We start from the raw sequence: 15,979 nt of genomic DNA, 5'->3' as shown, positions 1-15,979 counted from the left end.
TTTTGGTCGCGTAGACATATTGAAGTTTTGTGGTTTGAAAATTGCATCAGAAAATTGGCAAATATCCAGAGGTCGACGTAATTACACTTTTGAGCTTTTATTGGCTGACATTGACACACCTCCAGAAAATGAGTGTCTAAATATAGTACCACATGTGCGTCATATGTTTCACGCAGACGCATACAGTTTTGGGAACAACCTCTTCCGGGTGGACCGTTTTGTCGATGAGAAATTGTATTTGCACCGTATAAAATTCACAAAGTTTAAGCCAAATAATGAAAGAAGTCTGGATCAACCGAGTGAAGCACTGCCCCGATATCCCTGTAATGTACAGTTTATTCTATGGATCCAAGATGCTTTAACAAAAAGAAATATGTTCAAAATTACTAAATTGATACATGCAATACTTGTTTGTATACAAACATAAAATGACGGAAGTGTTTGGATCCACAAAGTGATGCAGAGTCCTAGTATGGGAACTAGGCATTTCGCACCCCCCTATTTTTGGTCATTTTGTACCCGACCTATAGTCATTTCTAACCCTATTTTTTATTTTGGTTTTTGTCCTGAAATACGAAGCTTAAATGAATAAAGACATTTTGTATTAACACATATATGAATCTTATATTTAAATAAATTATATTATATTTGATATACTGTTTGTTATACGAGGTGCAGTCAAAAAGTTCCCGGACTGCCTTTGTACTGTTGTCATTTTTGGGATTTGAAAAAATAAAATTGCATCAAACTAAAGCAGAATTTATATTCTACATGACTGTACATATATTACCCTTTAATCACACATAAAACAATCATTTTTTACATAGCAAATTAACATAACTCACACTGTACGGATCACTTAGTACAGAAATGACGCAATGTTGACGTTCACTAATGAAATTACGTCAATGTAGGCGCTTGTATGCTAGTCAATGTGTTCAAAGTATATTGCCCTTGAAATTCAATACATTTTCTGTGCCAATCTACCCATTTTCAAAAATATCTGCGTACCACCCCTTTTCGCAGTTGCTTCATAACCGCCGATCTGAGGCCAATTTTCATTTCTTCTGCTGATTCAAATCTGCCACCTCGTAAGTCGGCCTTTAATCTTGGAAATACACAGTAGTCCAAAGGCGCTAGGTCGACACTACAAGTCCGATAATGCAGTCTCTCATACCCCCAAAAATCTATTGTAAGTAATGAGTCTTCAGCCAGAAGTGCAGGAGCATTGTCTTGATGAAAGATCTAATTTCGCAGTCCGGGCGTTTCTTTCCCATGAGTTTGTAAGATGTCTCTACACGTCTTAAATGTCACAAACATATGTTAACTCAATGTGAACTGAATTCATATCATAAGAAATGCCTGGAATAAATAATAAATAAATAATTGTCAAGATGATGTGTATATTCCCATGGCTAAATCCGACACATCAGCTATTACATTGATCGATTTCCGCCGATCTACGAAAATGACACGTTGCATTTTGTCGAACTGCCACTATCCTGTTCCATTATTGTCAGTTATGTCGTCACGACCGTCCCGGAAATGCTTGTGCCAGTCCAATATGAGTGTCCGGGAACATTTACGTAAACCATCTACCAGATTTATAAATTTCCATGCGTCATTTGGTGTCATTCCCGCTCTCGCCAAGTAGTTAATGACTGTTCGTTGCTCTGTTCGCTCGGATGACGTTGACGTTTCCACACCGGCGATGTCTTTCATGGCTTCAGACAATGCATACTTATTCAATAATTTGTAAGCGATGATGTTTGTTTTGGACGTGTGCTTAGAAAAGACGTTAGTGAGACGTCATGTAAATTTACATGATGAAACGGCACCAAAATATTGCATTTCTAACGTTAATAACAGTGAAAACAATTTCGTAATCGGTGATAATTCAAAGTGATCCGTAGCGTAGGTTATATACTACAATGAACATATTTCTCTATCAAAATATGGATGCTATGTAATTAATTCTGCTTGCAAAATGTAAAAATGTTGTTAGGATATATGTGTGACAAGTAGCGTCATAGTCAGACGTCAAAAGTGTGCAAAATATAACCAGTCCGGGAACTTTTTGACTGCACCTCGTAATTGTCACTTTAAAAAGTAAAATTGTTACCTCAGAAGTATCGAAGAAAATTAAACAAGTGCCACCACTTACCAGAAATACACAAAGAACTTCACACGTCTTGATAATTTAAAACCTGTCCAAATTAAAGTTGTTTAGCAACTCAATTAGCAGCTCATTAAAGCATCCATTATCAAAATCTGAGAAGTGTTAAGACTCGTACCAGATTAATATTTTTTCATATATATGTTAACTAATTGAGTCTATATTGAATTATTCACTCCATTATTGTTTTTCATATGAAAAAAAATATAAATAAAATATAGAGTACAAAATGACTATAGCTTGGGTACGAAATGACCAATAATCTGAGGGTACGAAATGGTCAGGGTACAAAATGACTATAAATCCCTGGTATTCCTGTAATGAACAGTATATCACAAGCTTATATTTTTAACTCTGACACTAATGTCAATGCAAAAAGCATTGGCCTAATATTGCATTCCATTTTCCAAGATGCTTTAACAACATATGCATGTATACTATATATAATAATAGCTATTATATGCTAGATTGTTGGAAGGAGTGACCCCTTTAATAAATCTGAACAAAACAAGAGATGTTTGTCAAACATTATGCCCCCTGAGCGCCAAGTTGCCAGAAATATTTGGACAATTGAATGAAATATGCATGGACTGAAATGACAGCTGATTTGTCATTGGATGCATATGAGGCAGGTCATCTACTGGTCATACCTAATCTTCATGTCAAGTTTGATGACCATAGGTCCGGGAATTGTTGAGTTATCACTCGGACAAGCTTTGGTCTTCCAACAGACCGACCGACATGTGCAAAGCAATTATATAACCCCTCTGCTTCGAAGGGGGGCATAATTAAACTAGATGTTCACTGAAAACTGATACTTCAACTCATGCATTTAGTGACATATAAATTTCTACTGTCTACTATATAAGAAAATAAAATATGGACAATCAGAAAACCTTTTTTCAGCTTACAGTCACACTGACCTTGACCTTTGACCCACTGACCTCAAAATCAATAGGGTTCATCTGCTGGTCATGACCAATAAGCCTACCTAGTATGAGGTCCCTGGGTCAAAGCGTTCTCAAGTTATTGATCGGAAACCGTTTTTCATGTTAAGGTCACACTGACCTTGACCTTTGACCTCAAAATCAATAGGGTTCATCTGCTGGTCATGACCAATACACCTACCAAGTATGAGGTTCCTGGGTCAAAGCGTTCTCAAGTTATTGATCGGAAACCGTTTTTCATGTAAAGGTCACACTGACCTTGACCTTTGACCCACTGACCTCAAAATCAATAGGGTTCATCTGCTGGTCATGACCAATAAGCCTACCTAGTATGAGGTCCCTGGGTCAAAGCGTTCTCAAGTTATTGATCGGAAACCGTTTTTCATGTTAAGGTCACACTGACCTTGACCTTTGACCTCAAAATCAATAGGGTTCATCTGCTGGTCATGACCAATACACCTACCAAGTATGAGGTTCCTGGGTCAAAGCGTTCTCAAGTTATTGATCGGAAACCGTTTTTCATGTAAAGGTCACACTGACCTTGACCTTTGACCCACTGACCTCAAAATCAATAGGGTTCATCTGCTGGTGATGACCAATACACATACCAAGTATGAGGTCCCTCGGTCAAAGCGTTCTCAAGTTATTGATCGGAAACCATTTGGTATTCCGACCGACCGACCGACAGACAGACAGACCGACCGACCGACCGACCGACCGACATGTGCAAAACAATATACCCCACTTTTTTCAAAAGGGGGCATAAAAATAGATAATTTCAGGTTAAATGTCACTTAATGTATTTCAGGTATACACAAATGTTGCTTTTTGCATATGGTCATGCAAATACATACAGTTTAGTTTGACAGTATTGATGTGTACAATTATTGTGTCTTGTTTTAAAGCTGCACTCTCACAGATTGAACATTTTGACAACTTTTTTATTTTTTGTCTTGGAACGAGCAAATTTTTGCGAAAATCCATGGAAACCAGTTATATAAGACTGCTGACAAAAATTAGATTGCAGATTTTTAAATTTAAGTTCAAAAATTGATGTTTTATGCATTTTTCTTAAACTGCTAGTAACAGTTTAAGGCATAAAACATTAATTTTCTAACGGAAATATGAAAATCTATGATCTGATTTTTTGTCAGTAATCATATATCGTTGGTTTGCAGATATTTACGCAAAAATTTGCTCTTTCCAAGACAAAAAAAAGTGTAAAAATGGTATATCTGTGAGAGTGCAGCTTTAGTCATTGAATATCAATCCGCAATAAAATCATTGTAACTATCAGTATACTTCTGGAAAAGAAGATCTCTCTTTTCTATTTCTGATTGATGAGCATAATTTCTAAAAGGGTTTCAAAATTGAAGACTGTAAGAGGAGATGCATTATTTAGATACTTTACTATATACTCCATATGTTGGAAAACTTCACTGTATTATGGCAAAACTTTATAGTGATTACAGTTTGTGTTGGTATGACTGTCCTAGGTTAATGTGAAATGCTTTTCAGTTTTTACATACATCTGTTTTTCAGGGATTTTGTGATGAAGATGAAGTTTTTGTTGACGAGATTGGTGATGGAAATTTGAATGATGTTGCCCGCCTCTTCACAAAAAATGTCAAGGGGGAGAAAAAGAGCAGCATCATTGTCAAACATTCCTTGCCATATGTCAAAGTAGGCATCTGTTCATTCTTTTTGATAGTGAAGACTTAGGCCATAAGAAAAGATTATAAGATGTGAACTGCCTGAACTTTGGCTCAAAATTCTGATGTAGAAATTGAAATTAAAAGATCTGATAAAAGATATTTATCTGTAATTTTTCAGCCTTTGTTTTAAGGAATATCAGTGGTAGTTAAAAACATCCATGTTTCATGCAGTATTGGTGAAAGAGAAGAACCTTAATTAAACCATCGATGGGCAATTTCTGGTGCCTATTTATAGGTATAAACATGCAGCTGTTCATGTGTGTTTGCAGTGCCTTGGTCCTGACTTCCCTTGCACAGAGGAGCGGACCAGGATCGAGTTCTGTACCCTTGAGAAGTTCCACTCGCTCTCTCCAGGCTCTGTGCCCCGTCCATACATTTATGACCAAACACTCCATTCCTGTAAGTAGCATCAATAACAGCTACTAACCAGTCAGAAATCTAATCTAACTCTCCATGTTAACCATCATATGTAGTATTGCTTATATATATCTATTAAAATATTATATTTTTTAGGAGCAAAGTTGATCATATACATGTTATAATAAAAACAAACTGATTTATACTTTTTAAACTTATAAAATGGAATTGATTGGAAGGAATTGCTTTTAGTTAAAAAGGACTGTTGGACAAGTAATTTTTTTTTAAATTTTCTTAAATATATAAATTGAAAAAAAAAACAAAGAATATTACTCAAGATATTGATTTACAGTACTACAAAATAATTATCAAAATGATAAAATGCTCAAATCTATGAATACTTTTATCATCTACATCTACAAAACTTAAGTGTTTATGGAAGACCTCTACGGGTACCGTGTAATGAGGGAAGAGCTGATTGCTGGTTGTTGTCCAGCCAACATCGTAGAAAGTGTTGCCCAGCATTTGGCTCAGGTCCATACACAAACACATGTAGCGAACATCGGGCCAGACAACATGGCGCTGCTTGTCAAACAGTTTGAGTTTGTATTTTCTTTGATATCATAATTAGGTTCTTAAAATGTGGACAATTGAAAATATTATAAATAATAGTAACATTTATTTATTTATTTATAGCAAGTTTTAATTTAGCCATTTGCGGATCAACTTTTAAACTTGTAGTCATTGCACAGCTTTGAATGTATAGGAGGGATTTTCATCATCATCATCATCATCATCATCATCATCATCATCATCATCATCATCATCATCATCACCACCACCACCACCACTGCCACCACCACCACCACCACCACTGGCACCACCACCACCTTCACCACTGCAGAAATGCAGCTTTCTAAAATAAGATATATTATATATTAAACAACCAATTAAAACAACAACTGTATATATATATATCAATAATAATAACTTAATTAATCCAAGATATGTGCTGATTTGCTAACTTAATACATTGATGTCTTTGTTTTTAATTACTCAGTTTGGGCTTCATATCTAGTCTACATCAGCCTGTAAACTGCACTCTAATTTCCATGTTTATTGTTATGAAATTGACATTTTTGTTTAAGAAATAAACTGATTCTATTGTAAATGCAGCTCTCTACATGTATGTGTTGGCCTGGAAGTAGAATAATTAACACAGTTACCAATGTAAAGTGAAATGTGATAACATTCAATTGTGTTCCTACTATAAAAGAAAAGGATGAATGTTTACATCCTTAATGCTTGTAGGCATTTCAACAGTTAAATATTTCGTAATTTATATCCTGAGTTGCAAGTATGTATATTGTAGGCCCTTATTTACCCTAAAATCTTCTAACATTCATCATGTTTGTCATATACAAAAGTAAAGTATTTCAATCACAGATCACAGTCACTACGGTACTTGTTTAGATTTATTAACATAGATTTTTGAAAGGAAAAGGTTTCAAAATATATTTTTCATTAAATCTTTTGACAGCAAAACTTGTGTCATTTAAACACATTGTTATACCGGTAATAATGGGTTTGTCCACAAAAAGATTTTTATTGAAAATTTAGATCCTATATCCATAATTAACCTAGTGTAAATGTAATGGATAAATGAATATTTAGGGCTTATCAGTGAATCTTTTTCAGCATATTAGCTGATAAAAATCCATTTTACTCTAAAAATGAAACATGGTCATATTCTCATATATCACTTTGTGGTATTGTACAATATCATACACTATCTAATCAGAGGTACAAGCCATCTATAGATAAATTATAAATTATATGGACTTTTTCTGTAACATAAACTAGAACATGTCATTTCTTTAAATAATATTCTTTAATGAATAATTTTATGAACACTTATGTATTTTGAAATACTAAAAGCTTTTATTGAATGATTCAACATCTGCATTTGCAAAATATAGATAAATAATATCAACTTTTCAAAAATATTTGCTAGTGAGGTTAACATTTGTAATGTTGTTGGTACATGTAGATGTTGGCAACTTGTCAAGTATGGATACAATTGCTATATTGATTGTAGATAAACAAAATAAAGAATGACGTATACTAAGTGTAGTATGAATTCTTAAAATAGTCATGGGTTTTTAAACATATATCATGAACTGTTTATTTTCTTACTTAGAGATAATAGCAAAGCGTTTATTAGGACATGAGTTCAATTTGTGCTATAAACAGTAACTGCAGATCTGAAACATACATCTGTTATGCGTGTTTTGTAACATTTGTTTCATACCTATGATTTGTGTTTAACACAAAATTAAATATAATTGCTATTACAAGTCAAGTCAAATTTTATTTGTAAAGAAAAGCCTCTGGCCCATAATACAACATAAACAATACAAAACATAAAGTTAATAGAGTTGTGTTTTTATGCCCCCACAAAGTGGCGGCATATAGGGTTGCCCTTGTCCGTACGTACGTCTGTCTGTCTGTACGTACGTACGTCCCGAAGATTGTTTCCGATCTAATTCTTGAAAACTGTTTGTCCAATCCTCACCAAACTTTAAACACATGTTTGTGACCATAATATCTTGATCAAGTTCGATAGTCATGGAAATCGCTTTAGTCATTTAGGAGTTACGGCCCTTTTTTGCCAAAAATACTTCAAAAATATATGTTTCCAATCTAATTCTTGAAAAGTATGTGTCCAATCCTCACCAAACTTTACATACATGATTGTGACCATAATATCTTGATCAAGTTCGATAGCCATGGAAATCGCTTCTGTCATTTAGGAGTTACGGCCCTTTATTTGCAAAAAAAGACTTGAGATTATCCTGAATAATCATTATGGCTTATTTTCTGTGACAAAAAATCGAAGTGGGGGCATCCGTGTCCTATGGACACATTTCTAGTTTTATTGACAGTCATTATTCTTTATCGTTTTGTTCTAGTATTACATTTACAGAGAATGCTATATTTTTTATTCTGTCTTTGTTTAGACTTTAGTGAAGTTTTGGAAGTCTTGCCATCAGATAAAAAATTGCCTTTCTTGTCTGAATTTGTTACATTGAAAGAATACATTAAATTCATTTTCTACACAATCATCTAACATCAAAATTAATTAAGCAATATCTACACACTCGCTTTTCCCTTGTGATACCTAAATGTTGAGTCTCAATGAACAATACATGGCTAGAACATCGAAATCTCGCTAACATATTCCTCACATAAAATGGTAAATTAATACATAGTTATTTTTTTGGTCTAACAGAGTTTTAAAATGCTTATATGTGTCACATCGTGTAGAGTCTCTGACATTTTCGAACCAGTTTTGTCTTTTACAATCGACTAACCTTTGTTTAAATGATATTAAAAAATCGCAAACATTTCCAACTTTCTGACTTAGCCAAACAAGACCAAACCATATCTGTATAATAAATTCTTTACAGATGTTACCCAATGTTTCCTTTCAATGTCATTATGTGGTTTAAGCATTAAATGGCACTTTCTTGGATAATGTTCATTAGACATATATAGTAGTTAGCATTTAATACATTTTACATGATAATCAATACATAAAGAAAACCTTCCCATTCCTCCAATTATATTTCATTATCTTATCTCAAACTGACATGGTGACTCCAATTGCCCTAATACTGACATTGTAATTCCAATTGCCCTAATACTGACATTGTGATTCCAATTGCCCTGATACTGACATTGTAATTCCCATTGCCCTAATACTGACATGGTGATTCCAATTGCCCTAATACTGAAATGGTGATTCCAATTGCCCTGATACTGACATTGTAATTCCAATTGCCCTAATACTGACATTGTGATTCCAATTGCCCTAATACTGAAATGGTGATTCCAATTGCCCTAATACTGACATTGTAATTCCAATTGCCCTGATACTGACATGGTGATTCCAATTGCCCTAATACTGAAATGGTGATTCCAATTGCCCTAATACTGACATTGTAATTCCAATTGCCCTAATACTGACATTGTGATTCCAATTGCCCTGATACTGACATTGTAATTCCCATTGCCCTGATACTGACATTGTAATTCCAATTGCCCTAATACTGAAATGGTGATTCCAATTGCCCTAATACTGACATTGTAATTCCCATTGCCCTAATACTGACATGGTGATTCCAATTGCCCTAATACTGACATGGTGATTCCAATTGCCCTAATACTGACATGGTGATTCCAATTGCCCTAATACTGACATGGTGATTCCAATTGCCCTAGTACTGACATGGTGATTCCAATTGCCCTAATACTGACATGGTGATTCCAATTGCACTAATACTGACATGGTGATTCCAATTGCCCTAATACTGACATGGTGACTCCAATTGCCCTAATACTGACATTGTAATTCCAATTGCCCTAATACTGACATTGTGATTCCAATTGCCCTAATACTGACATTGTAATTCCAATTGCCCTAATACTGACATGGTGATTCCAATTGCCCTAATACTGACATGGTGATTCCAATTGCCCTAATACTGACATGGTGATTCCAATTGCCCTAATACTGACATGGTGATTCCAATTGCCCTTATACTGACATGGTGATTCCAATTGCCCTAATACTGACATGGTGATTCCAATTGCCCTAATACTGACATGGTGATTCCAATTGCCCTAATACTGACATGGTGATTCCAATTGCCCTAATACTGACATGGTGATTCCAATTGCCCTAATACTGACATGGTGATTCCAATTGCCCAAATACTGACATGGTGATTCCAATTGCCCTAATACTGACATGGTGATTCCAATTGCCCTAATACTGACATGGTGATTCCAATTGCCCTTATACTGACATGGTGATTCCAATTGCCCTAATACTGACATTGTGATTCCAATTGCCCTAATACTGACATGGTGATTCCAATTGCCCTAATACTGACATGGTGATTCCAATTGCCCTAATACTGACATGGGGATTCCAATTGCCTTTATACTGACATGGTGATTCCAATTGCCCTAATACTAACATGGTGATTCCAATTGCCTTTATACTGACATTGTGATTCCAATTGCCCTAATACTGACATGGTGATTCCAATTGCCTTTATACTGACTTGGTGATTTCAATTGCCCTAATACTGACATGGGGATTCCAATTGCCCTTATGCTGACTTGGTGATTCCAATTGCCCTTATACTGACATGGTGATTCTACTTGCCCTTATACTGACTTGGTGATTCCAATTGCCCTTATGGTGATTCTACTTGCCCTTATATTGACTTGGTGATTCCAAAATGCCCTTATACTGAAATGGTGTTTCCAAATGCCCTTATACTGACATGGTGATTCCAATTGCCCTTATACTGACTTGGTGATTCCAATTGCCCTAATATTGACATGGTGTTTCCAAATGCCCTTATACTGACGTGGTGATTCCAATTGCCCTTATACTGACTTGGTGATTCCAATTGCCCTAATACTAACATGGTGTTTCCAAATGCCCTTATACTGACATTGTGTTTCCAATTGCCCTAATACTGACATGGTAGTTTCCACTGCTCTTATACTGACATGGTGATTCCAATTGCTCTTATACTGAAATGGTGATTCCAATTGCTCTTATACTGAAATGGTGATTCCAATTGCATTAATACTGACATGGTGTTTCCAAATGCCTTTATACTGACATTGTGAGTCCAATTGCCCTAATACTGACATGCCGAATTCAATTGCTCTTAATTTGTGATTCCAATTGCTTTTATACTGAAATGGTGATTCCAATTGCTCTTATACTGAAATGGAGATTCCAATTGCCCTAATACTGACATGGTGATTCCAATTGCCCTATTACTGATTTGTTGATTCCTATTGTCCTAATAATGACATGGCGATTCCAATTGCCCTAATACTGACATGGTGATTCCAATTGCCCCAATACTGATTTGTTGATTCCTATTTTCCTAATAATGACATGATAATTCCAATTGCCCTAATACTGACATGGTGTTTCCAAATGCCCATATACTGACATTGTGTTTCCAATTGCCCTAATACTGACATGGTGATTTCCATTGCTCTTATACTGAATTTGTGATTCCAATTGCTTTTATACTGAAATGGTGATTCCAATTGCTCTTATACTGAAATGGTGATTCCAATTGCCCTAATACTGACATGGCGATTTCAATCGGTCTTATACTGACATGGTGATTCCAATTGCTCTTTTACTGACATGGTGATTCCAATTGCTCTTATACTGAAATGGTGATTCCAATTGCCCTAATACTGACATGGTGATTTCAATTGCCCTATTACTGATTTGTTGATTCCTATTGTCCTAATAATGACATGGCAATTCCAATTGCCCTTATACTGACATGGTGATTCCAATTGCCCCAATACTGATTTGTTGATTCCTATTGTCCTAATAATGACATGATAATTTCAATTGCCCTAATACTGACATGGTGATTCTAATTGCCCTGATACTGACATGGTGATTCCAATTGCCCTGATACTGACATGGTGATTCTAATTGCCCTGATACTGACATGGTGATTCCAATTGCCCTAATACTGACATGGTGATTCTAATTGCCCTGATACTGACATGGTGATTCCAATTGCCCTAATACTGACATGGTGATTCCAATTGCTCTAATAACATGGTAATTCCAATAGCTCTTATACTGAAATGGTGATTCCAACTGCTCTTATACTGACAAGGTGATTCCAATTGCTCTTATGCTGACATGGTGATTTCAATTGCTCTTTTATAAATATTCAACTGGTCGTGATAATGATGTTTTCATAATGATAATAAATAAGTGTAATGTATTTTATGATTATAAATAATACAGTAATGAATATTTGCCTTTTTGCTTTCCCTTATTTGACATTTACTTTGTGTTGCACTGCAGAAATAGGGAGATGGTACAGTTGACAGAGAACTATGTGTTTACATTCCCGTTTAAACCTGACGGCCTTCACAATAGCTGCTCGGATCAGGTGGCAGCTAAATTACACACAATATACGAGGACCAACAGGTGCTAGACACAGCTGCACGCATGCTCAAGCTGTTTCTTGAGAAGAAAGAATGTCTGTTGCATGGTGACCTTCACACCGGCTCAATCCTTGTGAACGATACAGACTCGCGCATGTTTGATGTGGAATTCGTTCATGTGGGGCCAGCGGCCTTTGATGTGGGAATGCTGCTTGCCAATTTTATATTTGTATACTATCGACATATGTCTATCGAGGAAAATAATGATGAGCACAGAGCTTTCGCCTACCAGATGGTTGATGTCTGCAAACTGCTAGGTACATAATCAGTTAGACAGTACTGTTGTTAGGTTTTTAACAAAATCAAATGGCTTTTTTAACTTATGTCCACTGTATTAGAATTTTTGTTTCATGCTTAACTTTATAGAAGTCATTTAACAAAAACAAATTGTTTTGCATCTTGATAGCAGTCATTACAGGGGTTGGTTCCCAGTATTGAATCTAAGTTGCTAGACATGTAGACCTATAATCTATTATCATTTTATATCTATAAGTATAAAATACAAGTTTCCTTGATACGTGAGTAACATACAATCTTTAACTTAATGCCAACAGTGATTTTTTTTTATCATTGAATAAACTTTGTGTTCTTTAAGAGGAGTTCACAGGTATGTGTCTGCAAACGTTATGTATCTTGAAGCAGTTACAATAGTAATGAAGTTGTTCTGTCATTTGTTAACTGATCTGTTTTTCAAAGCAAAGAAGTCAAAGTATTAAGAGAGCCATTGTGGGAAAGTTTTAACCTTTTAAAAAACATTTAAGATAGTTAAATATAACCTATATTAAGTTGATATACATGTTCCCAGCAGCAATATACACATGTAAAACACCAAGGCCCATACATCTGGGTTTAATAATTATTGAATTATGCATCTAGTTTGACTGAAAAAATAATAACAGATGAGCATTAGCCTTTTCTCCAAGGCGCTCTTGTTAAAGTAGTTCAAGTTACATGAACAATGCTTCTTGTATGTTTTTTGACATCATTTTAGCTATATAGAGATATATTTGATAAATATAGGACATTGTACATCGCCATGATTTCCGAGTGTGGTTTGTTTCAGTGAGTACATACATGAGTCACATGACGGCTTGTGTTGAGAACCGTGAGGAATATGAAGCCAACCTTGTGTCAGAGATGGCTGGCTTTGCAGGCTGCGAGATTGTCCGAAGGTAGGAGGAATATGGCATGGTGGACATATTGTAGTTAATATAATAGGGTTATTAGTACTGCGTTTTGATCCGGGAGGTTGTATTCGACTCAAGTAGTTTTTGCAGATTCAGATTTCACGAGGCGCAAGCACAATCTTTCAAAGATTTCAACTCTCTTACTTGACCAATTTCCATGTATGATAATGTCTTCAACATGTTAGATATCCAGCCTTATTGCTTCAGTATACTTACATTAATTGCCCTTTGTCAAAATTTCACCTCTTATACTTGACCATTTTTCATGATCCAAGCTGTACAAAACTTGGTCTCAATGTTTATGTTATATTTCAAGAAAGTTTAAGCAGTCTCATCTGTTCAGCAACGCCTCATTTATGTCATTGCAATAATGAGAGTTTAACCAAATTAACTGTGTTCACTCTGACTTGACCATTGCTTATCAGGTGTTCACTCTGACTTGACCATTGCTTATCAGGTGTTCACTCTGACTTGACCATTGCTTATCAGGTGTTCACTCTGACATGACCATTGCTTATCAGGTGTTCACTCTGACTTGACCATTGTTTATCAGGTATTTACTAGGGATGCAAACGAATATTCGAATATTCGAATATTCGATCAAACGTTTGGTATTCGATTGTCAAAATCGGTATTCGAATATTCGAAAAGAAAGTTCGATAAAGAGAATAAAACACATTGTGCCTTCATCACTGGTGTTGTTTATAAAGCTCGTTTATCTTGTTTTTACTACGATTGGCCCCTAATCCCAGAGGTGTGAATGTGATGACAAGACACGCGTCATGTGTCATTTAGGGACATATCGTCGGGTACTATAAAAAGTCCCCCTATTTTTACATTAACTGGCTAGGGATCGGATTTAACACGAATGTGTTATCTTGGCTGCAAATTATGTTGTGCAACATAGCGCGAATCGAGGTGATGACATGATTGCCACAATAATGTAATATTGTGCTCAATAATGTTGTTACATATATGTGCTTTAAACTGTTTCCATCTTTCGATACAATTTTTGTGCTTTGAAATGGATTTAAGGATATATTTCTTCTATTGGTGTACAATAGATGAGTCCAATTCTCTAATGTGTTCGTTTTACTAGGTTTTTCCGACCTAATCCTCCGGTACAAACAGAATTAAACCGTTGTAATATACACATGTTACTTAGGAAACAATAGAGTCATTGGACTGTTACACGAATTTCAATAGCTCGAAATTCACCTTTTATTTGTACCGGCATGGGAAAACCCTGTAATGTTAATTCCGGGCTATATGTATTCCCGAGTTGGTTTGGATTTTTGCATAGTTATATTTAGTCAGTTTATAGGTCAATCTCAGAACGAGGCTGATCATCCTACGGAAAGACCTTCTATTGGCGCAAAACATAGGACTCCATCTAATTTCACATTGTTTACAAAAGACAGCGGAATTGAATAATTCGATTTTGTTGTTTGTCTGCTTATAATGTATTGCTTTTTTTCTTCCTAAAAATGAAGAATTTCAAAGCCTCATTTGAGGAAAATCAGGGTCCGCCGCGCGTACTTGCTACGACAAAATAGGGTTTAAATGTCCCGGCTATCACTTTAACGAATACTAATAGTAGTTTACTACATCTTCTTAAATATGAATTTCGGTAATCGAATATTCGAATATTCGATCGAAAGAATTAACGAATATTCGAATATCTATTTTGCCATTCGTTTGCATCCCTAGTATTTATCCATCTTTGTCACAATGTTCATGAGAAGAAATAAACTGTATTTCTTTTACAGGTTGGTAGGAGCAGCTCACAACGCTGACCTGGAGGGGATGCCAGGGGCAGAATCTGACTGTTTCAGTGCAGGGGTGCGGCTTCTCCAGGCTGCCCACAGGATACACGACGCTGATAGGCTTATGGTTATAGCCCTTATGCTGGCGTAGGGACAAATCTTTGTGATATTAAAGCTGTTTCATATGTGCTTTCAATGATGAAACTATTCCTTTAGGGATGTGATTCATGAAAATGTTCTTCAAAGCTGTGTTCCAGAATATATACAGATTATATTGAATTTATGATAAGGTGTTTATAATTGTGATTTTGTGATATTTTTATTCTCTTTACATCACTTATTTGTATTTTCTAATTATGGTTTTATACCATCGATTATTTAAAATATATTTTCTTATTTAATAATGACTTCATTGTGTTGTTCGCACTGTTCAGGGAAATATGTTGTGACTTATGTAATTTCAGGTAAGTGTTGTACGTGTTTATAAATTGCTAACAAAAAAGAGTCCTTTCACAGAAAAGATAATAAATTAGAAGAACACATACAATTTCGACACTCAAGAATTTAATTGTAGGTAATGGCTGAAACTAGAAAACATGACACATTTGATTTGTAAGTTTTTATTCATGCTTAATCATAATATTACAAAAATAATCAGTAAAATGTGTGTAAATTGTAAAAAGAATTCAATAACTATCATTATTATTATATGGAAACAAGGTGCAATAAATCTTACCAAAATAAATGGAT

The 15,979-nt window shown here is 35.3% G+C and overlaps 1 protein-coding gene across 2 annotated transcripts; it reads left to right on the top strand.

Moving 5' to 3' along the window:
* Positions 1-167: 167 nt before the first annotated feature.
* LOC128202985 (methylthioribose kinase-like) lies at positions 168-15,813 on the top strand. Of its 2 annotated transcripts, XM_052904204.1 has the most exons (7): positions 172-323; positions 4,666-4,806; positions 5,108-5,237; positions 5,626-5,797; positions 12,133-12,533; positions 13,340-13,448; positions 15,233-15,813. In XM_052904204.1, the coding sequence occupies exons 1-7, from the start codon at positions 276-278 to the stop codon at positions 15,378-15,380; spliced, it is 1,149 nt and encodes a 382-aa protein (XP_052760164.1). In that variant the 5' UTR covers positions 172-275; the 3' UTR covers positions 15,381-15,813. The 2 variants fall into 2 exon arrangements, with proteins under 2 accessions (XP_052760172.1, XP_052760164.1); XM_052904212.1 differs by lacking the exon at positions 4,666-4,806 and having other exon boundaries at positions 168-323.
* The last annotated feature ends 166 nt before the right edge of the window (positions 15,814-15,979 follow it).

This window comes from Mya arenaria, chromosome 2 (genome assembly GCF_026914265.1).
Source record: "Mya arenaria isolate MELC-2E11 chromosome 2, ASM2691426v1".
In the NCBI taxonomy this organism is placed as follows: Eukaryota; Metazoa; Mollusca; class Bivalvia; order Myida; family Myidae; genus Mya; species Mya arenaria.
This window is presented reverse-complemented; position numbering and strand designations above follow the sequence as displayed.